The sequence below is a fragment of the Dendrobates tinctorius genome, unplaced genomic scaffold (genome assembly GCF_039654945.1).
Source record: "Dendrobates tinctorius isolate UK_male_01 unplaced genomic scaffold, ASM3965494v1 ptg000086l, whole genome shotgun sequence".
Classification (NCBI taxonomy): Eukaryota; Metazoa; Chordata; class Amphibia; order Anura; family Dendrobatidae; genus Dendrobates; species Dendrobates tinctorius.
Window position 1 is genome coordinate 62,652,530 of NW_027361754.1, and position 18,263 is coordinate 62,670,792.

At 51.5% G+C, this 18,263-nt stretch overlaps 1 protein-coding gene across 2 annotated transcripts in view; it reads right to left on the minus strand.

The window, feature by feature from the left end:
* WNT4 (Wnt family member 4) overlaps positions 1-18,263 on the minus strand; it is a 175,491-nt gene that overhangs the window by 107,847 nt on the left and 49,381 nt on the right. The window contains exon 1 of one of the 2 annotated variants that reach the window (XM_073585503.1): positions 3,748-4,213. The exons of the other annotated variant lie outside the window; for it this stretch is intronic. Within the exon in view, the coding sequence (XP_073441604.1) occupies positions 3,748-3,824 (77 nt within the window). The 5' untranslated portion in view covers positions 3,825-4,213. Of the gene's footprint in view, positions 1-3,747; positions 4,214-18,263 lie in introns of those variants that run through there. 2 annotated transcript variants of the gene reach the window in all.

An 18,263-nucleotide genomic window follows, 5' to 3' on the forward strand; every position in this document is an offset into this window, starting at 1 on the left:
AAATTCAAATGTTTTCTTTTTTTAATATTCTCCCTCTGGAGGGTAAGATACCTAGGTGACTAGTTGGTCATCGCATTGATTTTGTAAAATGTTTGCAATTTTTTTGGTATATAGAAATGCAAATGTATAAAAAAAGTTTGAAGGAATCTATTTTTGAAAAAAAAAATTAAAATAATAAATAAAAAAAAAGAGCTAATAAAAAATATATGACCCGTTTTCCTTTATTTTGATCAAATATCCCCGCTAACCTCAGAGGTCACCACAAGCACTAAACAATTCTAAATGGAGATTGGAGCAAGAATCTTTTCGGTGACCCAGTATTCTGGGTGAATCTCAAGTTTAGCTCCATGAAATGTATATTTCAGCTCAGATTACTTTATCAGCAATACACAACAGACAGGCTTCACTTGCAATTGAGCAAAGCTCCCTGAGGATAGACAAGTGACCTACACAACAAGCCCTGCAGAAAATATCTCCCATATCTTTTGGATTAGGTTACATCTAAGGCAGCGGATTTGCACATTTCACTCACAATTTCTATAGGGATCTTAATATTGTCATGTTGCATAAATAAAAGTCTCAAAACCTTCCATAGGAAGATCCCATTGGGTGAAACTAAAAATCCAAGCAAGAGTTTAACTAACAGGTTATTCCAGAACTCATGATTCTCACTAATATGTGATATTACTGGGAAAAAAAAGACATTTTAATGCTTTATCTGTGAAAAAAAAAAATCCTGGCTAGTGGACATCTCCCCATTGTTACCACTAGGGGTCATGTACTTTACCTTTTGCCTTTGGCTCCAGATCATTTCGGAGACTTTACCTTGAGCCACAAACCACAATTTGGTGCTGAATTATTGCATACAATGATCCTGCACTGTTTCCCTCATCTATGATGACAGCAGCTACTTCCATGTCACTCTTCATACTCAACTTAATAACCAGAGATTTCACTTTTTCCCATCTGGATTAACCTGATAATGTGTCTCTCAGTCATTACTGGGCATTTACTTTGCAAAAAAAAAAAAAAAAAAGACCTGAATGGAGTTACAAATCTAGTCTGCAAGAATAAAACCAAGGAGCAGCTACTATGCAGGAATGTCCTGAAATAGCACCAGGAAAACTTACAGAGCTTCTATACAAGTATGCAACAGTGGCCATGCAAGTAGTCTGTGCATATATCTAGCAGAGCTGAGATTGTCATTTGTCACTCATTGAGTAACAGTAAAGCCATTGTAACCAGAGTGGTCTCAGCTCTCCTTGGTATAGGGAGGTGAGATATGAGGAGCTGGTTGTCCCAGTTCTCATCTTGTAGAAATGGTGATCATTAATACTGGAGCCTAAAGAGTGATGAAATCAATCAAAGAAGTTGTCCAGTACTTTTTTAAGTTAAAAAAGTGTCCCCCTCCCAGAAAAAAAGAACTTATACCTTATAATTAGTTTTAATTGATTGTTTTAATATTCCCATGGGTACATTTTTAATATTCAAAAATCTACTGGAAACCCCTTTAACTTCTTTACTCTGCAGACTTGATTACCAGTTCTATTAGCTTACCCCTATGTGCACTATGCCCATCAGCTCCACATATATCTAACCCTAATTCAACCCTTGTCACTATTAAACTGAAGGAGGGGGGGGGCTTCAAAAAAATGTCTGTGATTGTCCCATTCATCTGAAGAAGACTTGCAAGCAATAAATCCATCCAGGTGCTGCAGAATCAACAGCCCTAAGTACATGGGAAGAAGGGATTTTCATTGAAATGGTTGCTACAAATCCACCCCATCAGACATTGTGCACAATGTAAATTCTATGCAGATTTCAAGGTGGATTCAGAGGCAGATTTCTCTCCCTAATTTAAGGAAGTAGTTGATATCCACAATTAATATGCATCATAGTATCCTCCCTATAGAATCCTTGCCAAAAAGTCTGCAAACACAACCAAAAGACTTCATGGAGTAACAAAGATTTATGGTTTCATAATGCATAATTTTGATGACTTGCAGTCCTATGCAAAACCAGGATGACCAGGAGTGGTGCCAGTGGCAAAGTCTGCTATACTACTGTGCATGTGACCAACTCAGAGCTGTTACATCTACTGACAAATCCATATTACCTCTAATATCTATCTATCTATTATCTATCTATCATATATCTATCCCATATCTATTATCTATCTATCTATCATATATCTATCCCATATCTATCTATCTATCTATCTCATATCTATCTGTCTATCTGTTATCTATCCATCATATAGTATATATAATCTATCTATTATCTATATATCATCTATCTATCTATCAATCATCTATCTCTCTGTTATCTATCTATTATCTATCTATCTATCTATTATCTATCTATCTATCTATCTATCTATCTCTCTATTAGCTATCTATTATCTATCATCTATCTATCTCACTATCTATCTACTGTTTCTATCTATCTAGCTATCTATATCTATCATCTAATCTGCTATTGCTTATTGCTATTAGCACACACTCCTTCATATTTTCCCTTTCCCATTGCTAATTCTCCAAACTCCATTACTTCCTACACTTACTGGTTGCTTTTTGTACTTGGAAGAAATCTGCAATAATATTGTAAGTTTATGCAGAATCAATTGTATCTATCCTTTCCCAATCATGGCTTATAGAACTTGTCCTTTTTGGCCCCCAGATCCATGTAGGATGTTATTAGCATGGACTTGCTGATAAGGCACCTGTTGTAGTGCTGGGTGGGACAGAGGGGTGAGGAAAGCTCAGTGTAATATCAATCTAATATGTATAGAAAATTGGGATATGGGGCACTTTTAGGACAACCAAATGGAGATTACCACCACCCTGCAACTAAAAGAATGCCAGGAGAAGCAGCAGTGCCACCAGCAAGGACCAGGCTACTGTCAAAACAGGCAGCTACTGACTCAGAGCTCATCAATGCCATCCACAATGCATTCATCAGATACTTGCACATGAGAGTAAGTAGATTGCGAGCTCTTCAGTCTAATGCGTAAAATGGAAAAAAACTAAGCATATGCCTGTTTTAGGGACTGTGTATCCATTTCCGGATTAATTGTAAGTTCTTCTGGTTAGCATGATCTGTAAAAACCTCTAACTTGAGGCGCAATTGCTAATAATAAGAAATAAATTGATTGCTAGCTCTGCAGCCTAGGTTGTGCCACACATGCTGATCCGATGCAGCACTATGACCCAATGACATATCTATGAACTGATTGCTAGCTCTGCTGCCCTGAAATAGTCAGGGATCTGGATACTATTTACTTTGATGCTATCAAATTAATTGCATAGGAAAGATGTCAGACAGCGGCAGAAATCTAAGTTGATTGTTAGCTCTTCAGATCAGCAAGTTGTAATCAACAGCTGAGTTTGTATTAAAAATTGCCTTATTTCTGAACCCAAAGCAGGGTTGATTGCAAGCTCTGCTACCAAGAAAGTGCTGCAGTAATGCTCTACCACTCAATTATACCTACTGTATCTAACGCTGCCAGTTATAATATCTGATCTCATTAATCCTCAAAGGGGGACTCGATTGCAAGCTCTTCAGCCAAGTGATTCTGCAGAAGTTGATGATACATGGTAGTAAATGATCAGGACCCAGAGTACCCAATCTCCTCTGAGCAAAGACCCAGCAGGTGAGAGGCTGCTACCTGGACCTCTTATATAATCCATACAGTTGCCTTATGATAACATCTTACAGGAAGAGAAGAATATAGAATACATCACTTACAGCCAGTTGCTAGCATTAGCAGAAAAAACTGCTAAAATCATCATCAACAAGGACCTCAAGAAGTATTCAGGGGTCATCCTGAGAAGCTGAGGGGGTTCCCAATATAAGTGTGCAGAAATACAAAATATAAAGCAGGTTGTTGTAGGTCCTCAGAGGGCAAAGCTCAATATCCAAGAAGATCTGGAGTGCCCCAGCTATTTGCAGCCTACTTCCTTCACTGTCTCCTCTTTAGTAATATCCAGGAGCAGATCAGGACAGGGGAGAGTTATGTGCCAGCTCTAGTGTCCAGATGGGTGAAGCTGGCAGACAGCTGAGTATGGTGCTCCTGGTATAGGATCCTTCCTTAGGAGGGCACTGCAGGTGGCATCAGCACAGCAACCTGTAGATGGTGACAGCAGCCGGCACTGAGCGCAGCATGGCACAGTCCTGTAGCAGTGCCTTCTGCCTGGGTCGGGCGCAGACTGTCAGCTCAGCTGCCGGAGTCCCGGGATGGAGCAACTAGGAGAGGAGGAGAAAGGGGCAGGTCTGGGTTGGTGATACCCAGGCGGGGTTACAAGGCTCAGACCCTCCTTGGGGAGTGACAGGGGACGATATGTGCAGCTCGTTGTACAGGCTGGGTTCATTCATTGCACTGACAGCCTGGAGGAGAGGAGGAGGATGAGTCTGTGCGCTGGTGGATGAGAGATCCCAGGCTGGTGCGCACTGGAGGCGCAGGGGTCTACAGGCAGATGCTCTGCTAGGGTGAGGGATCTACAGGCAGATGCTCTGCTAGGGTGAGGGATCTACAGGCAGATGCTCTGCTAGGGTGAGGGATCTACAGGCAGATGCTCTGCTAGGGTGAGGGATCTACAGGCAGATGCTCTGCTAGGATGAGGGATCTACAGGCAGATGCTCTGCTAGGATGAGGGATCTACAGGCAGAAGCTCTGCTTGGAAGAGGGATCTACAGGCAGATGCTCTGCTAGGATGAGGAAGCTGCAGGCAGATGCTCTGCTAGGGTGAGGGATCTACAGGCAGAAGCTCTGCTAGGGTGAGGGATCTACAGGCAGATGCTCTGCTAGGGTGAGGGATCTACAGCCAGAAGCTCTGCTAGGATGAGGAAGCTGCAGGCAGATGCTCTGCTAGGGTGAGGGATCTACAGGCAGAAGCTCTGCTAGGGTGAGGGATCTACAGGCAGAAGCTCTGCTAGGGTGAGGGATCTACAGGCAGATGCTCTGCTAGGGTGAGGGATCTACAGGCAGATGCTCTGCTAGGGTGAGGGATCTACAGCCAGAAGCTCTGCTAGGATGAGGGATCTACAGGCAGATGCTCTGCTAGGATGAGGGATCTACAGGCAGATGCTCTGCTAGGATGAGGGATCTACAGGCAGAAGCTCTGCTTGGAAGAGGGATCTACAGGCAGATGCTCTGCTAGGGTGAGGGATCTACAGCCAGAAGCTCTGCTAGGATGAGGGATCTACAGGCAGATGCTCTGCTAGGATGAGGGATCTACAGGCAGATGCTCTGCTAGGGTGAAGGATCTACAGGCAGATGCTCTGCTAGGGTGAGGGATCTACAGCCAGAAGCTCTGCTAGGATGAGGGATCTACAGGCAGATGCTCTGCTAGGATGAGGGATCTACAGGCAGATGCTCTGCTAGGATGAGGGATCTACAGGGAGAAGCTCTGCTTGGAAGAGGAATCTACAGGCAGATGCTCTGCTAGGGTGAGGGATCTACAGCCAGAAGCTCTGCTAGGATGAGGGATCTACAGGCAGATGCTCTGCTAGGATGAGGGATCTACAGGCAGATGCTCTGCTAGGATGAGGGATCTACAGGCAGAAGCTCTGCTTGGAAGAGGGATCTACAGGCAGATGCTCTGCTAGGGTGAGGGATCTACAGCCAGAAGCTCTGCTAGGATGAGGGATCTACAGGCAGATGCTCTGCTAGGATGAGGGATCTACAGGCAGAAGCTCTGCTAGGATGAGGGATCTACAGGCAGATGCTCTGCTAGGGTGAGGGATCTACAGGCAGATGCTCTGCTAGGATGAGGGATCTACAGGCAGAAGCTCTGCTAGGATGAGGGATCTACAGGCAGATGCTCTGCTAGGGTGAGGGATCTACAGGCAGATGCTCTGCTAGGATGAGGGATCTACAGGCAGATGCTCTGCTAGGATGAGGGAGCTGCAGCCAGATGCTCTGCTAGGATGAGGGAGCTGCAGCCAGATGCTATGCTAGGGTGAGGGATCTACAGGCAGATGATCTGCTAGGATGAGGGATCTACAGGCAGATGCTCTGCTAGGATGAGTGAGCTGCAGCCAGAAGCTCTGCTAGGATGAGGGATCTACAGGCAGATGCTCTGCTAGGATGAGGGAGCTGGAGCCAGAAGCTCTGCTAGGATGAGGAAGCTGCAGGCAGATGCTCTGCTAGGGTGAGGGATCTACAGGCAGATGCTCTGCTAGGGTGAGGGATCTACAGGCAGATGCTCTGCTTGGATGAGGGAGCTGCAGGCAGATGCTCTGCTAGGATGAGGGAGCTGCAGGCAGATGCTCTGCTAGGATGAGGGAGCTGCAGGCAGATGCTCTGCAAGGATGAGGGATCGCCAGCCAGATGTTCTGCTAGGATCGGGAGTCTGCTGTCAGATATTCTTCTAGGATGAGGAAGCTGCATCCAGATGCTCTGCTAGCATGAGGGAGATGCAGTCATATACTCTGCTAGGATCAGGGAGCTGCAGGCAGAAGCTCTGCTAGGATGAGGGAGCTGCAGCCAGAAGCTCTGCTAGGATGAGGGAGCTGCAGGCAGATGCTCTGCTAGGATGAGGGAGCTGCAGGCAGATGCTCTGCAAGGATGAGGGAGCTGCAGCCAGAAGCTCTGCTAGGATGAGGGAGCTGCAGCCAGAAGCTCTGCTAGGATGAGGGATCTACAGGCACAAGCTCTGCTAGGATGAGTGAGCTGCAGGCAGATGCTCTGCTAGGATGAGGGAGCTGCAACCAGAAGCTCTGCTAGGATGGGGGATCTACAGGCAAAAGCTCTGCTAGGATGAGGGAGCTGCAGCCAGAAGCTCTGCTAGGATGAGGGAGCTGTAGGCAGATGCTTTGCTAGGATGAGGGAGCTGCAGGCAGATGCTTTGCTAGGATGAGGGAGCTGCAGCCAGAAGCTCTGCTAGGATGAGGGAGCTGTAGGCAGATGCTTTGCTAGGATGAGGGATCTACAGGCAGATGCTCTGCTAGGATGAGGGATCTACAGGCAGAAGCTCTGCTTGGAAGAGGGATCTACAGGCAGATGCTCTGCTAGGGTGAGGGATCTACAGCCAGAAGCTCTGCTAGGATGAGGGATCTACAGGCAGATGCTCTGCTAGGATGAGGGATCTACAGGCAGATGCTCTGCTAGGGTGAGGGATCTACAGGCAGATGCTCTGCTAGGGTGAGGGATCTACAGCCAGAAGCTCTGCTAGGATGAGGGATCTACAGGCAGATGCTCTGCTAGGATGAGGGATCTACAGGCAGATGCTCTGCTAGGATGAGGGATCTACAGGCAGAAGCTCTGCTTGGAAGAGGGATCTACAGGCAGATGCTCTGCTAGGATGAGGAAGCTGCAGGCAGATGCTCTGCTAGGGTGAGGGATCTACAGGCAGAAGCTCTGCTAGGGTGAGGGATCTACAGGCAGATGCTCTGCTAGGGTGAGGGATCTACAGCCAGAAGCTCTGCTAGGATGAGGAAGCTGCAGGCAGATGCTCTGCTAGGGTGAGGGATCTACAGGCAGAAGCTCTGCTAGGGTGAGGGATCTACAGGCAGAAGCTCTGCTAGGGTGAGGGATCTACAGGCAGATGCTCTGCTAGGGTGAGGGATCTACAGGCAGATGCTCTGCTAGGGTGAGGGATCTACAGCCAGAAGCTCTGCTAGGATGAGGGATCTACAGGCAGATGCTCTGCTAGGATGAGGGATCTACAGGCAGATGCTCTGCTAGGATGAGGGATCTACAGGCAGATGCTCTGCTTGGAAGAGGGATCTACAGGCAGATGCTCTGCTAGGGTGAGGGATCTACAGCCAGAAGCTCTGCTAGGATGAGGGATCTACAGGCAGATGCTCTGCTAGGATGAGGGATCTACAGGCAGATGCTCTGCTAGGGTGAAGGTTCTACAGGCAGATGCTCTGGTAGGGTGAGGGATCTACAGCCAGAAGCTCTGCTAGGATGAGGGATCTACAGGCAGATGCTCTGCTAGGATGAGGGATCTACAGGCAGAAGCTCTGCTTGGAAGAGGGATCTACAGGCAGATGCTCTGCTAGGGTGAGGGATCTACAGCCAGAAGCTCTGCTAGGATGAGGGATCTACAGGCAGATGCTCTGCTAGGATGAGGGATCTACAGGCAGATGCTCTGCTAGGATGAGGGATCTACAGGCAGAAGCTCTGCTTGGAAGAGGGATCTACAGGCAGATGCTCTGCTAGGGTGAGGGATCTACAGCCAGAAGCTCTGCTAGGATGAGGGATCTACAGGCAGATGCTCTGCTAGGATGAGGGATCTACAGGCAGAAGCTCTGCTAGGATGAGGGATCTACAGGCAGATGCTCTGCTAGGGTGAGGGATCTACAGGCAGATGCTCTGCTAGGATGAGGGATCTACAGGCAGAAGCTCTGCTAGGATGAGGGATCTACAGGCAGATGCTCTGCTAGGGTGAGGGATCTACAGGCAGATGCTCTGCTAGGATGAGGGATCTACAGGCAGATGCTCTGCTAGGATGAGGGATCTACAGGCAGAAGCTCTGCTTGGAAGAGGGATCTACAGGCAGATGCTCTGCTAGGATGAGGAAGCTGCAGGCAGATGCTCTGCTAGGGTGAGGGATCTACAGGCAGAAGCTCTGCTAGGGTGAGGGATCTACAGGCAGATGCTCTGCTAGGGTGAGGGATCTACAGCCAGAAGCTCTGCTAGGATGAGGAAGCTGCAGGCAGATGCTCTGCTAGGGTGAGGGATCTACAGGCAGAAGCTCTGCTAGGGTGAGGGATCTACAGGCAGAAGCTCTGCTAGGGTGAGGGATCTACAGGCAGATGCTCTGCTAGGGTGAGGGATCTACAGGCAGATGCTCTGCTAGGGTGAGGGATCTACAGCCAGAAGCTCTGCTAGGATGAGGGATCTACAGGCAGATGCTCTGCTAGGATGAGGGATCTACAGGCAGATGCTCTGCTAGGATGAGGGATCTACAGGCAGAAGCTCTGCTTGGAAGAGGGATCTACAGGCAGATGCTCTGCTAGGGTGAGGGATCTACAGCCAGAAGCTCTGCTAGGATGAGGGATCTACAGGCAGATGCTCTGCTAGGATGAGGGATCTACAGGCAGATGCTCTGCTAGGGTGAAGGATCTACAGGCAGATGCTCTGCTAGGGTGAGGGATCTACAGCCAGAAGCTCTGCTAGGATGAGGGATCTACAGGCAGATGCTCTGCTAGGATGAGGGATCTACAGGCAGATGCTCTGCTAGGATGAGGGATCTACAGGGAGAAGCTCTGCTTGGAAGAGGAATCTACAGGCAGATGCTCTGCTAGGGTGAGGGATCTACAGCCAGAAGCTCTGCTAGGATGAGGGATCTACAGGCAGATGCTCTGCTAGGATGAGGGATCTACAGGCAGATGCTCTGCTAGGATGAGGGATCTACAGGCAGAAGCTCTGCTTGGAAGAGGGATCTACAGGCAGATGCTCTGCTAGGGTGAGGGATCTACAGCCAGAAGCTCTGCTAGGATGAGGGATCTACAGGCAGATGCTCTGCTAGGATGAGGGATCTACAGGCAGAAGCTCTGCTAGGATGAGGGATCTACAGGCAGATGCTCTGCTAGGGTGAGGGATCTACAGGCAGATGCTCTGCTAGGATGAGGGATCTACAGGCAGAAGCTCTGCTAGGATGAGGGATCTACAGGCAGATGCTCTGCTAGGGTGAGGGATCTACAGGCAGATGCTCTGCTAGGATGAGGGATCTACAGGCAGATGCTCTGCTAGGATGAGGGAGCTGCAGCCAGATGCTCTGCTAGGATGAGGGAGCTGCAGCCAGATGCTCTGCTAGGGTGAGGGATCTACAGGCAGATGATCTGCTAGGATGAGGGATCTACAGGCAGATGCTCTGCTAGGATGAGTGAGCTGCAGCCAGAAGCTCTGCTAGGATGAGGGATCTACAGGCAGATGCTCTGCTAGGATGAGGGAGCTGGAGCCAGAAGCTCTGCTAGGATGAGGAAGCTGCAGGCAGATGCTCTGCTAGGGTGAGGGATCTACAGGCAGATGCTCTGCTAGGGTGAGGGATCTACAGGCAGATGCTCTGCTAGGATGAGGGAGCTGCAGGCAGATGCTCTGCTAGGATGAGGGAGCTGCAGGCAGATGCTCTGCTAGGATGAGGGAGCTGCAGGCAGATGCTCTGCAAGGATGAGGGATCGCCAGCCAGATGTTCTGCTAGGATCGGGGGTCTGCTGTCAGATATTCTTCTAGGATGAGGAAGCTGCATCCAGATGCTCTGCTAGCATGAGGGAGATGCAGTCATATACTCTGCTAGGATCAGGGAGCTGCAGGCAGAAGCTCTGCTAGGATGAGGGAGCTGCAGCCAGAAGCTCTGCTAGGATGAGGGAGCTGCAGGCAGATGCTCTGCTAGGATGAGGGAGCTGCAGGCAGATGCTCTGCAAGGATGAGGGAGCTGCAGCCAGAAGCTCTGCTAGGATGAGGGAGCTGCAGCCAGAAGCTCTGCTAGGATGAGGGATCTACAGGCAGAAGCTCTGCTAGGATGAGTGAGCTGCAGGCAGATGCTCTGCTAGGATGAGGGAGCTGCAACCAGAAGCTCTGCTAGGATGGGGGATCTACAGGCAAAAGCTCTGCTAGGATGAGGGAGCTGCAGCCAGAAGCTCTGCTAGGATGAGGGAGCTGTAGGCAGATGCTTTGCTAGGATGAGGGAGCTGCAGGCAGATGCTTTGCTAGGATGAGGGAGCTGCAGCCAGAAGCTCTGCTAGGATGAGGGAGCTGTAGGCAGATGCTTTGCTAGGATGAGGGATCTACAGGCAGATGCTCTGCTAGGATGAGGGATCTACAGGCAGAAGCTCTGCTTGGAAGAGGGATCTACAGGCAGATGCTCTGCTAGGGTGAGGGATCTACAGCCAGAAGCTCTGCTAGGATGAGGGATCTACAGGCAGATGCTCTGCTAGGATGAGGGATCTACAGGCAGATGCTCTGCTAGGGTGAGGGATCTACAGGCAGATGCTCTGCTAGGGTGAGGGATCTACAGCCAGAAGCTCTGCTAGGATGAGGGATCTACAGGCAGATGCTCTGCTAGGATGAGGGATCTACAGGCAGATGCTCTGCTAGGATGAGGGATCTACAGGCAGAAGCTCTGCTTGGAAGAGGGATCTACAGGCAGATGCTCTGCTAGGATGAGGAAGCTGCAGGCAGATGCTCTGCTAGGGTGAGGGATCTACAGGCAGAAGCTCTGCTAGGGTGAGGGATCTACAGGCAGATGCTCTGCTAGGGTGAGGGATCTACAGCCAGAAGCTCTGCTAGGATGAGGAAGCTGCAGGCAGATGCTCTGCTAGGGTGAGGGATCTACAGGCAGAAGCTCTGCTAGGGTGAGGGATCTACAGGCAGAAGCTCTGCTAGGGTGAGGGATCTACAGGCAGATGCTCTGCTAGGGTGAGGGATCTACAGGCAGATGCTCTGCTAGGGTGAGGGATCTACAGCCAGAAGCTCTGCTAGGATGAGGGATCTACAGGCAGATGCTCTGCTAGGATGAGGGATCTACAGGCAGATGCTCTGCTAGGATGAGGGATCTACAGGCAGAAGCTCTGCTTGGAAGAGGGATCTACAGGCAGATGCTCTGCTAGGGTGAGGGCTCTACAGCCAGAAGCTCTGCTAGGATGAGGGATCTACAGGCAGATGCTCTGCTAGGATGAGGGATCTACAGGCAGATGCTCTGCTAGGGTGAAGGTTCTACAGGCAGATGCTCTGGTAGGGTGAGGGATCTACAGCCAGAAGCTCTGCTAGGATGAGGGATCTACAGGCAGATGCTCTGCTAGGATGAGGGATCTACAGGCAGATGCTCTGCTAGGATGAGGGATCTACAGGCAGAAGCTCTGCTTGGAAGAGGGATCTACAGGCAGATGCTCTGCTAGGGTGAGGGATCTACAGCCAGAAGCTCTGCTAGGATGAGGGATCTACAGGCAGATGCTCTGCTAGGATGAGGGATCTACAGGCAGATGCTCTGCTAGGATGAGGGATCTACAGGCAGAAGCTCTGCTTGGAAGAGGGATCTACAGGCAGATGCTCTGCTAGGGTGAGGGATCTACAGGCAGATGCTCTGCTAGGATGAGGGATCTACAGGCAGAAGCTCTGCTAGGATGAGGGATCTACAGGCAGATGCTCTGCTAGGGTGAGGGATCTACAGGCAGATGCTCTGCTAGGATGAGGGATCTACAGGCAGATGCTCTGCTAGGATGAGGGAGCTGCAGCCAGATGCTCTGCTAGGATGAGGGAGCTGCAGCCAGATGCTCTGCTAGGGTGAGGGATCTACAGGCAGATGATCTGCTAGGATGAGGGATCTACAGGCAGATGCTCTGCTAGGATGAGTGAGCTGCAGCCAGAAGCTCTGCTAGGATGAGGGATCTACAGGCAGATGCTCTGCTAGGATGAGGGAGCTGGAGCCAGAAGCTCTGCTAGGATGAGGAAGCTGCAGGCAGATGCTCTGCTAGGGTGAGGGATCTACAGGCAGATGCTCTGCTAGGGTGAGGGATCTACAGGCAGATGCTCTGCTAGGATGAGGGAGCTGCAGGCAGATGCTCTGCTAGGATGAGGGAGCTGCAGGCAGATGCTCTGCTAGGATGAGGGAGCTGCAGGCAGATGCTCTGCAAGGATGAGGGATCGCCAGCCAGATGTTCTGCTAGGATCGGGGGTCTGCTGTCAGATATTCTTCTAGGATGAGGAAGCTGCATCCAGATGCTCTGCTAGCATGAGGGAGATGCAGTCATATACTCTGCTAGGATCAGGGAGCTGCAGGCAGAAGCTCTGCTAGGATGAGGGAGCTGCAGCCAGAAGCTCTGCTAGGATGAGGGAGCTGCAGGCAGATGCTCTGCTAGGATGAGGGAGCTGCAGGCAGATGCTCTGCAAGGATGAGGGAGCTGCAGCCAGAAGCTCTGCTAGGATGAGGGAGCTGCAGCCAGAAGCTCTGCTAGGATGAGGGATCTACAGGCAGAAGCTCTGCTAGGATGAGTGAGCTGCAGGCAGATGCTCTGCTAGGATGAGGGAGCTGCAACCAGAAGCTCTGCTAGGATGGGGGATCTACAGGCAAAAGCTCTGCTAGGATGAGGGAGCTGCAGCCAGAAGCTCTGCTAGGATGAGGGAGCTGTAGGCAGATGCTTTGCTAGGATGAGGGAGCTGCAGGCAGATGCTTTGCTAGGATGAGGGAGCTGCAGCCAGAAGCTCTGCTAGGATGAGGGAGCTGTAGGCAGATGCTTTGCTAGGATGAGGGATCTACAGGCAGATGCTCTGCTAGGATGAGGGATCTACAGGCAGAAGCTCTGCTTGGAAGAGGGATCTACAGGCAGATGCTCTGCTAGGGTGAGGGATCTACAGCCAGAAGCTCTGCTAGGATGAGGGATCTACAGGCAGATGCTCTGCTAGGATGAGGGATCTACAGGCAGATGCTCTGCTAGGGTGAGGGATCTACAGGCAGATGCTCTGCTAGGGTGAGGGATCTACAGCCAGAAGCTCTGCTAGGATGAGGGATCTACAGGCAGATGCTCTGCTAGGATGAGGGATCTACAGGCAGATGCTCTGCTAGGATGAGGGATCTACAGGCAGAAGCTCTGCTTGGAAGAGGGATCTACAGGCAGATGCTCTGCTAGGATGAGGAAGCTGCAGGCAGATGCTCTGCTAGGGTGAGGGATCTACAGGCAGAAGCTCTGCTAGGGTGAGGGATCTACAGGCAGATGCTCTGCTAGGGTGAGGGATCTACAGCCAGAAGCTCTGCTAGGATGAGGAAGCTGCAGGCAGATGCTCTGCTAGGGTGAGGGATCTACAGGCAGAAGCTCTGCTAGGGTGAGGGATCTACAGGCAGAAGCTCTGCTAGGGTGAGGGATCTACAGGCAGATGCTCTGCTAGGGTGAGGGATCTACAGGCAGATGCTCTGCTAGGGTGAGGGATCTACAGCCAGAAGCTCTGCTAGGATGAGGGATCTACAGGCAGATGCTCTGCTAGGATGAGGGATCTACAGGCAGATGCTCTGCTAGGATGAGGGATCTACAGGCAGAAGCTCTGCTTGGAAGAGGGATCTACAGGCAGATGCTCTGCTAGGGTGAGGGATCTACAGCCAGAAGCTCTGCTAGGATGAGGGATCTACAGGCAGATGCTCTGCTAGGATGAGGGATCTACAGGCAGATGCTCTGCTAGGGTGAAGGTTCTACAGGCAGATGCTCTGGTAGGGTGAGGGATCTACAGCCAGAAGCTCTGCTAGGATGAGGGATCTACAGGCAGATGCTCTGCTAGGATGAGGGATCTACAGGCAGATGCTCTGCTAGGATGAGGGATCTACAGGCAGAAGCTCTGCTTGGAAGAGGGATCTACAGGCAGATGCTCTGCTAGGGTGAGGGATCTACAGCCAGAAGCTCTGCTAGGATGAGGGATCTACAGGCAGATGCTCTGCTAGGATGAGGGATCTACAGGCAGATGCTCTGCTAGGATGAGGGATCTACAGGCAGAAGCTCTGCTTGGAAGAGGGATCTACAGGCAGATGCTCTGCTAGGGTGAGGGATCTACAGGCAGATGCTCTGCTAGGATGAGGGATCTACAGGCAGAAGCTCTGCTAGGATGAGGGATCTACAGGCAGATGCTCTGCTAGGGTGAGGGATCTACAGGCAGATGCTCTGCTAGGATGAGGGATCTACAGGCAGATGCTCTGCTAGGATGAGGGAGCTGCAGCCAGATGCTCTGCTAGGATGAGGGAGCTGCAGCCAGATGCTCTGCTAGGGTGAGGGATCTACAGGCAGATGATCTGCTAGGATGAGGGATCTACAGGCAGATGCTCTGCTAGGATGAGTGAGCTGCAGCCAGAAGCTCTGCTAGGATGAGGGATCTACAGGCAGATGCTCTGCTAGGATGAGGGAGCTGGAGCCAGAATCTCTGCTAGGATGAGGAAGCTGCAGGCAGATGCTCTGCTAGGGTGAGGGATCTACAGGCAGATGCTCTGCTAGGGTGAGGGATCTACAGGCAGATGCTCTGCTAGGATGAGGGAGCTGCAGGCAGATGCTCTGCTAGGATGAGGGAGCTGCAGGCAGATGCTCTGCTAGGATGAGGGAGCTGCAGGCAGATGCTCTGCTAGGATGAGGGATCGCCAGCCAGATGTTCTGCTAGGATCAGGGGTCTGCTGTCAGATATTCTTCTAGGATGAGGAAGCTGCATCCAGATGCTCTGCTAGCATGAGGGAGATGCAGTCATATACTCTGCTAGGATCAGGGAGCTGCAGGCAGAAGCTCTGCTAGGATGAGGGAGCTGCAGCCAGAAGCTCTGCTAGGATGAGGGAGCTGCAGGCAGATGCTCTGCTAGGATGAGGGAGCTGCAGGCAGATGCTCTGCAAGGATGAGGGAGCTGCAGCCAGAAGCTCTGCTAGGATGAGGGAGCTGCAGCCAGAAGCTCTGCTAGGATGAGGGATCTACAGGCAGAAGCTCTGCTAGGATGAGTGAGCTGCAGGCAGATGCTCTGCTAGGATGAGGGAGCTGCAACCAGAAGCTCTGCTAGGATGGGGGATCTACAGGCAAAAGCTCTGCTAGGATGATGGAGCTGCAGCCAGAAGCTCTGCTAGGATGAGGGAGCTGTAGGCAGATGCTTTGCTAGGATGAGGGAGCTGCAGGCAGATGCTCTGCTAGGATGAGGGAGCTGGAGGCAGATGCTCTGCTAGGATGAGGGATCTACAGGCAGATGCTCTGCTAGGATGAGGAAGCTGCAGGCAGATGCTCTGCTAGGATGAGGGAGCTGGAGCCAGAAGCTCTGCTAGGATGAGGGAGCTGCAACCAGATCCTCAGATAGGATGAGGGAGCTGGAGCCAGAAGCTCTGCTAGGATGAGGGAGCTGCAGGCAGATGCTCTGCTAGGATGAGGGAGCTGCAGGCAGATGCTCTGCTAGGATGAGGGAGCTTGAGCCAGATACTCTGCTAGGATGAGGAAGCTGCAGGCAGATGCTCTGCAAGGATGAGGGAGCTGCAGGCAGATGCTCTGCTAGGATGAGGGAGCTGCAGCCAGAAGCTCTGCTAGGATGAGGGAGCTGGAGCCAGAAGCTCTGCTAGGATGAGGGAGCTGGAGCCAGAAGCTCTGCTAGGATGAGGGAGCTGGAGCCAGAAGCTCTGCTAGGATGAGGGAGCTGGAGCCAGAAGCTCTGCTAGGATGAGGGATCTACAGGCAGATGCTCTGCTAGGATGAGAGAGCTGCAGGCAGAAGCTTTGCTAGGATGAGGGAGCTGGAGCCAGATGCTCTGCTAGGATGAGGGAGCTACAGGCAGAAGCTCTGCTAGGATGAGGGAGCTGCAACCAGATCCTCAGATAGGATGAGGAAGCTGGAGCTAGAAGCTATGCTAGGATGAGAGAGCTGCAGGCAGATGCTCTGCTAGGATGAGGGAGCTGCAGGCAGATGCTCTGCTAGGATGAGGGAGCTGCAGGCAGATGCTCTGCTAGGATGAGGGAGCTGGAGCCAGAAGCTCTGCTAGGATGAGGGAGATGCAGGCAGATGCTCTGCTAGGATGAGGGAGCTGCAGCCAGAAGCTCTGCTAGGATGAGGGAGCTGCAGGCAGATGCTCTGCTAGGATGAGGGAGCTGTAGGCAGATGCTCTGCTAGCATAAGGGAGCTGCAGGCAGATGCTTTGCTACAATGAGGGATCTGCAGGCAGATGCTTTGCTAGGATATGGGAGCTGCTGCCAGATGCTCTGCTAGGAAGAGGGAGCTGCAGCCAGATGCTCTGCTAGGATGAGGAACCTGGAGCCAGATACTCTGCTAGGATGAGGAAGCTGCAGGCAGATGCTCTCCTAGGATGAGGGAGCTTCAGGCAGATGCTCTGCTAGGATGAGGGAGCTGCAGGCAGATGCTCTGCTAGGATGAGGGAGCTGCAGGCAGATGCTCTGCTAGGATGAGGGAGCTTGAGCCAGATACTCTGCTAGGATGAGGAAGCTGCAGCCAGATGCTCTGCAAGGATGAGGGAGCTGAAGGCAGATGCTCTGCTAGGATGAGGGAGCTGCAGCCAGAAGCTCTGCTAGGATGAGGAACCTGGAGCCAGATACTCTGCTACGATGAGGGAGCTGGAGCCAGATGCTCTGCTAGGATCAGGGAGCTGCAGCCAGATGCTCTGCTAGGATGAGGGAGCTGCAGGCAAATGCTCTGCTAGGAAGAGGGAGCTGCAGCCAGATGCTCTGCTAGGATGAGGGACCAGGAGCAAGATTCTACTAGAATGAGGGAGCTGGAATCATGCTCTGCTAGGATGAGGGACCTGGAGCCAGATTCTTCTAGGATGAGGGAGCTGAAACCAGATGATCTGCTAGGATGAGGGAGCTGAAGGCAGATGCTCTGTTAGGATGAGGGATCTGCTGGCAGATGCTCTGCTAGGATAAGGGAGTTGCAGACAGATGCTTTGCTAGGATCAGGGAGCTGCAGACAGATGCTCTGCTAAGATGAGGGAGCTGCAACCAGATGCTCTGCTAGGATTAGGGAGCTGCAGGCACTCTGCTATGATGAGGGAGCTGCAGGCAGATGCTCTGCTAGGATGAGGGAGCTGCAGACACATGCTCTGCTAGGATGAGGAAGCTGCAGGCAGATGCTCTGCTAGGATAAGGGAGCTGGAGCCAGAAGCTCTGCTAGGCTGAGGGAGCTGCAGGCAGATCCTCAGCTAGGATGAGGGAGCTGCAGGCAGAAGCTCTGCTAGGATGAGGGAACTGCAGCCAGAAGCTCTGCTAGGATGAGGGAGCTGCAACCAGATGCTCTGTTAGAATGAGGGAGCTGCAGCGAGATGCTCTGCTAGGATGAGGGAGCTGCAGTCAGATGATCTGCTAGGATGAGGGAGCTGAAGCCAGATGCTCTGCTAGGATGAGGGACTTAAAGCCAGATGCTCTGCTAGGATGAGGGAGTTGGAGCCAGATTCTCTGCTAGGATGAGGGAGCTGCAGGCAGATGCTCCGCGACTGGTAGGATGAGTGAGCTGCAGCCAAATGCTCTGCTAGGATGAGGGAGCTGTAGCCAGATGATCTGCTAGGATGAGGGAGCTGTAGGCAGATGCTCTGCTAGGATAAGGGAGCTGCAGGCAGATGCTTTGCTAGAATGAGGGATCTGCAGGCAGATGCTTTGCTAGGATATGGGAGCTGCTGCCAGATGCTCTACTAGGATGAGGGAGCTGCAGCCAGATGCTCTGCTAGGATGAGGAACCTGGAGCCATATACTCTGCTAGGATGAGGGAGCTGGAGCCAGATGCTCTGCTAGGATCAGGGAGCTGCAGCCAGATGCTCTGCTAGGATGAGGGAGCTGCAGGCAAATGCTCTGCTAGGAAGAGAGAGCTGCAGCCAG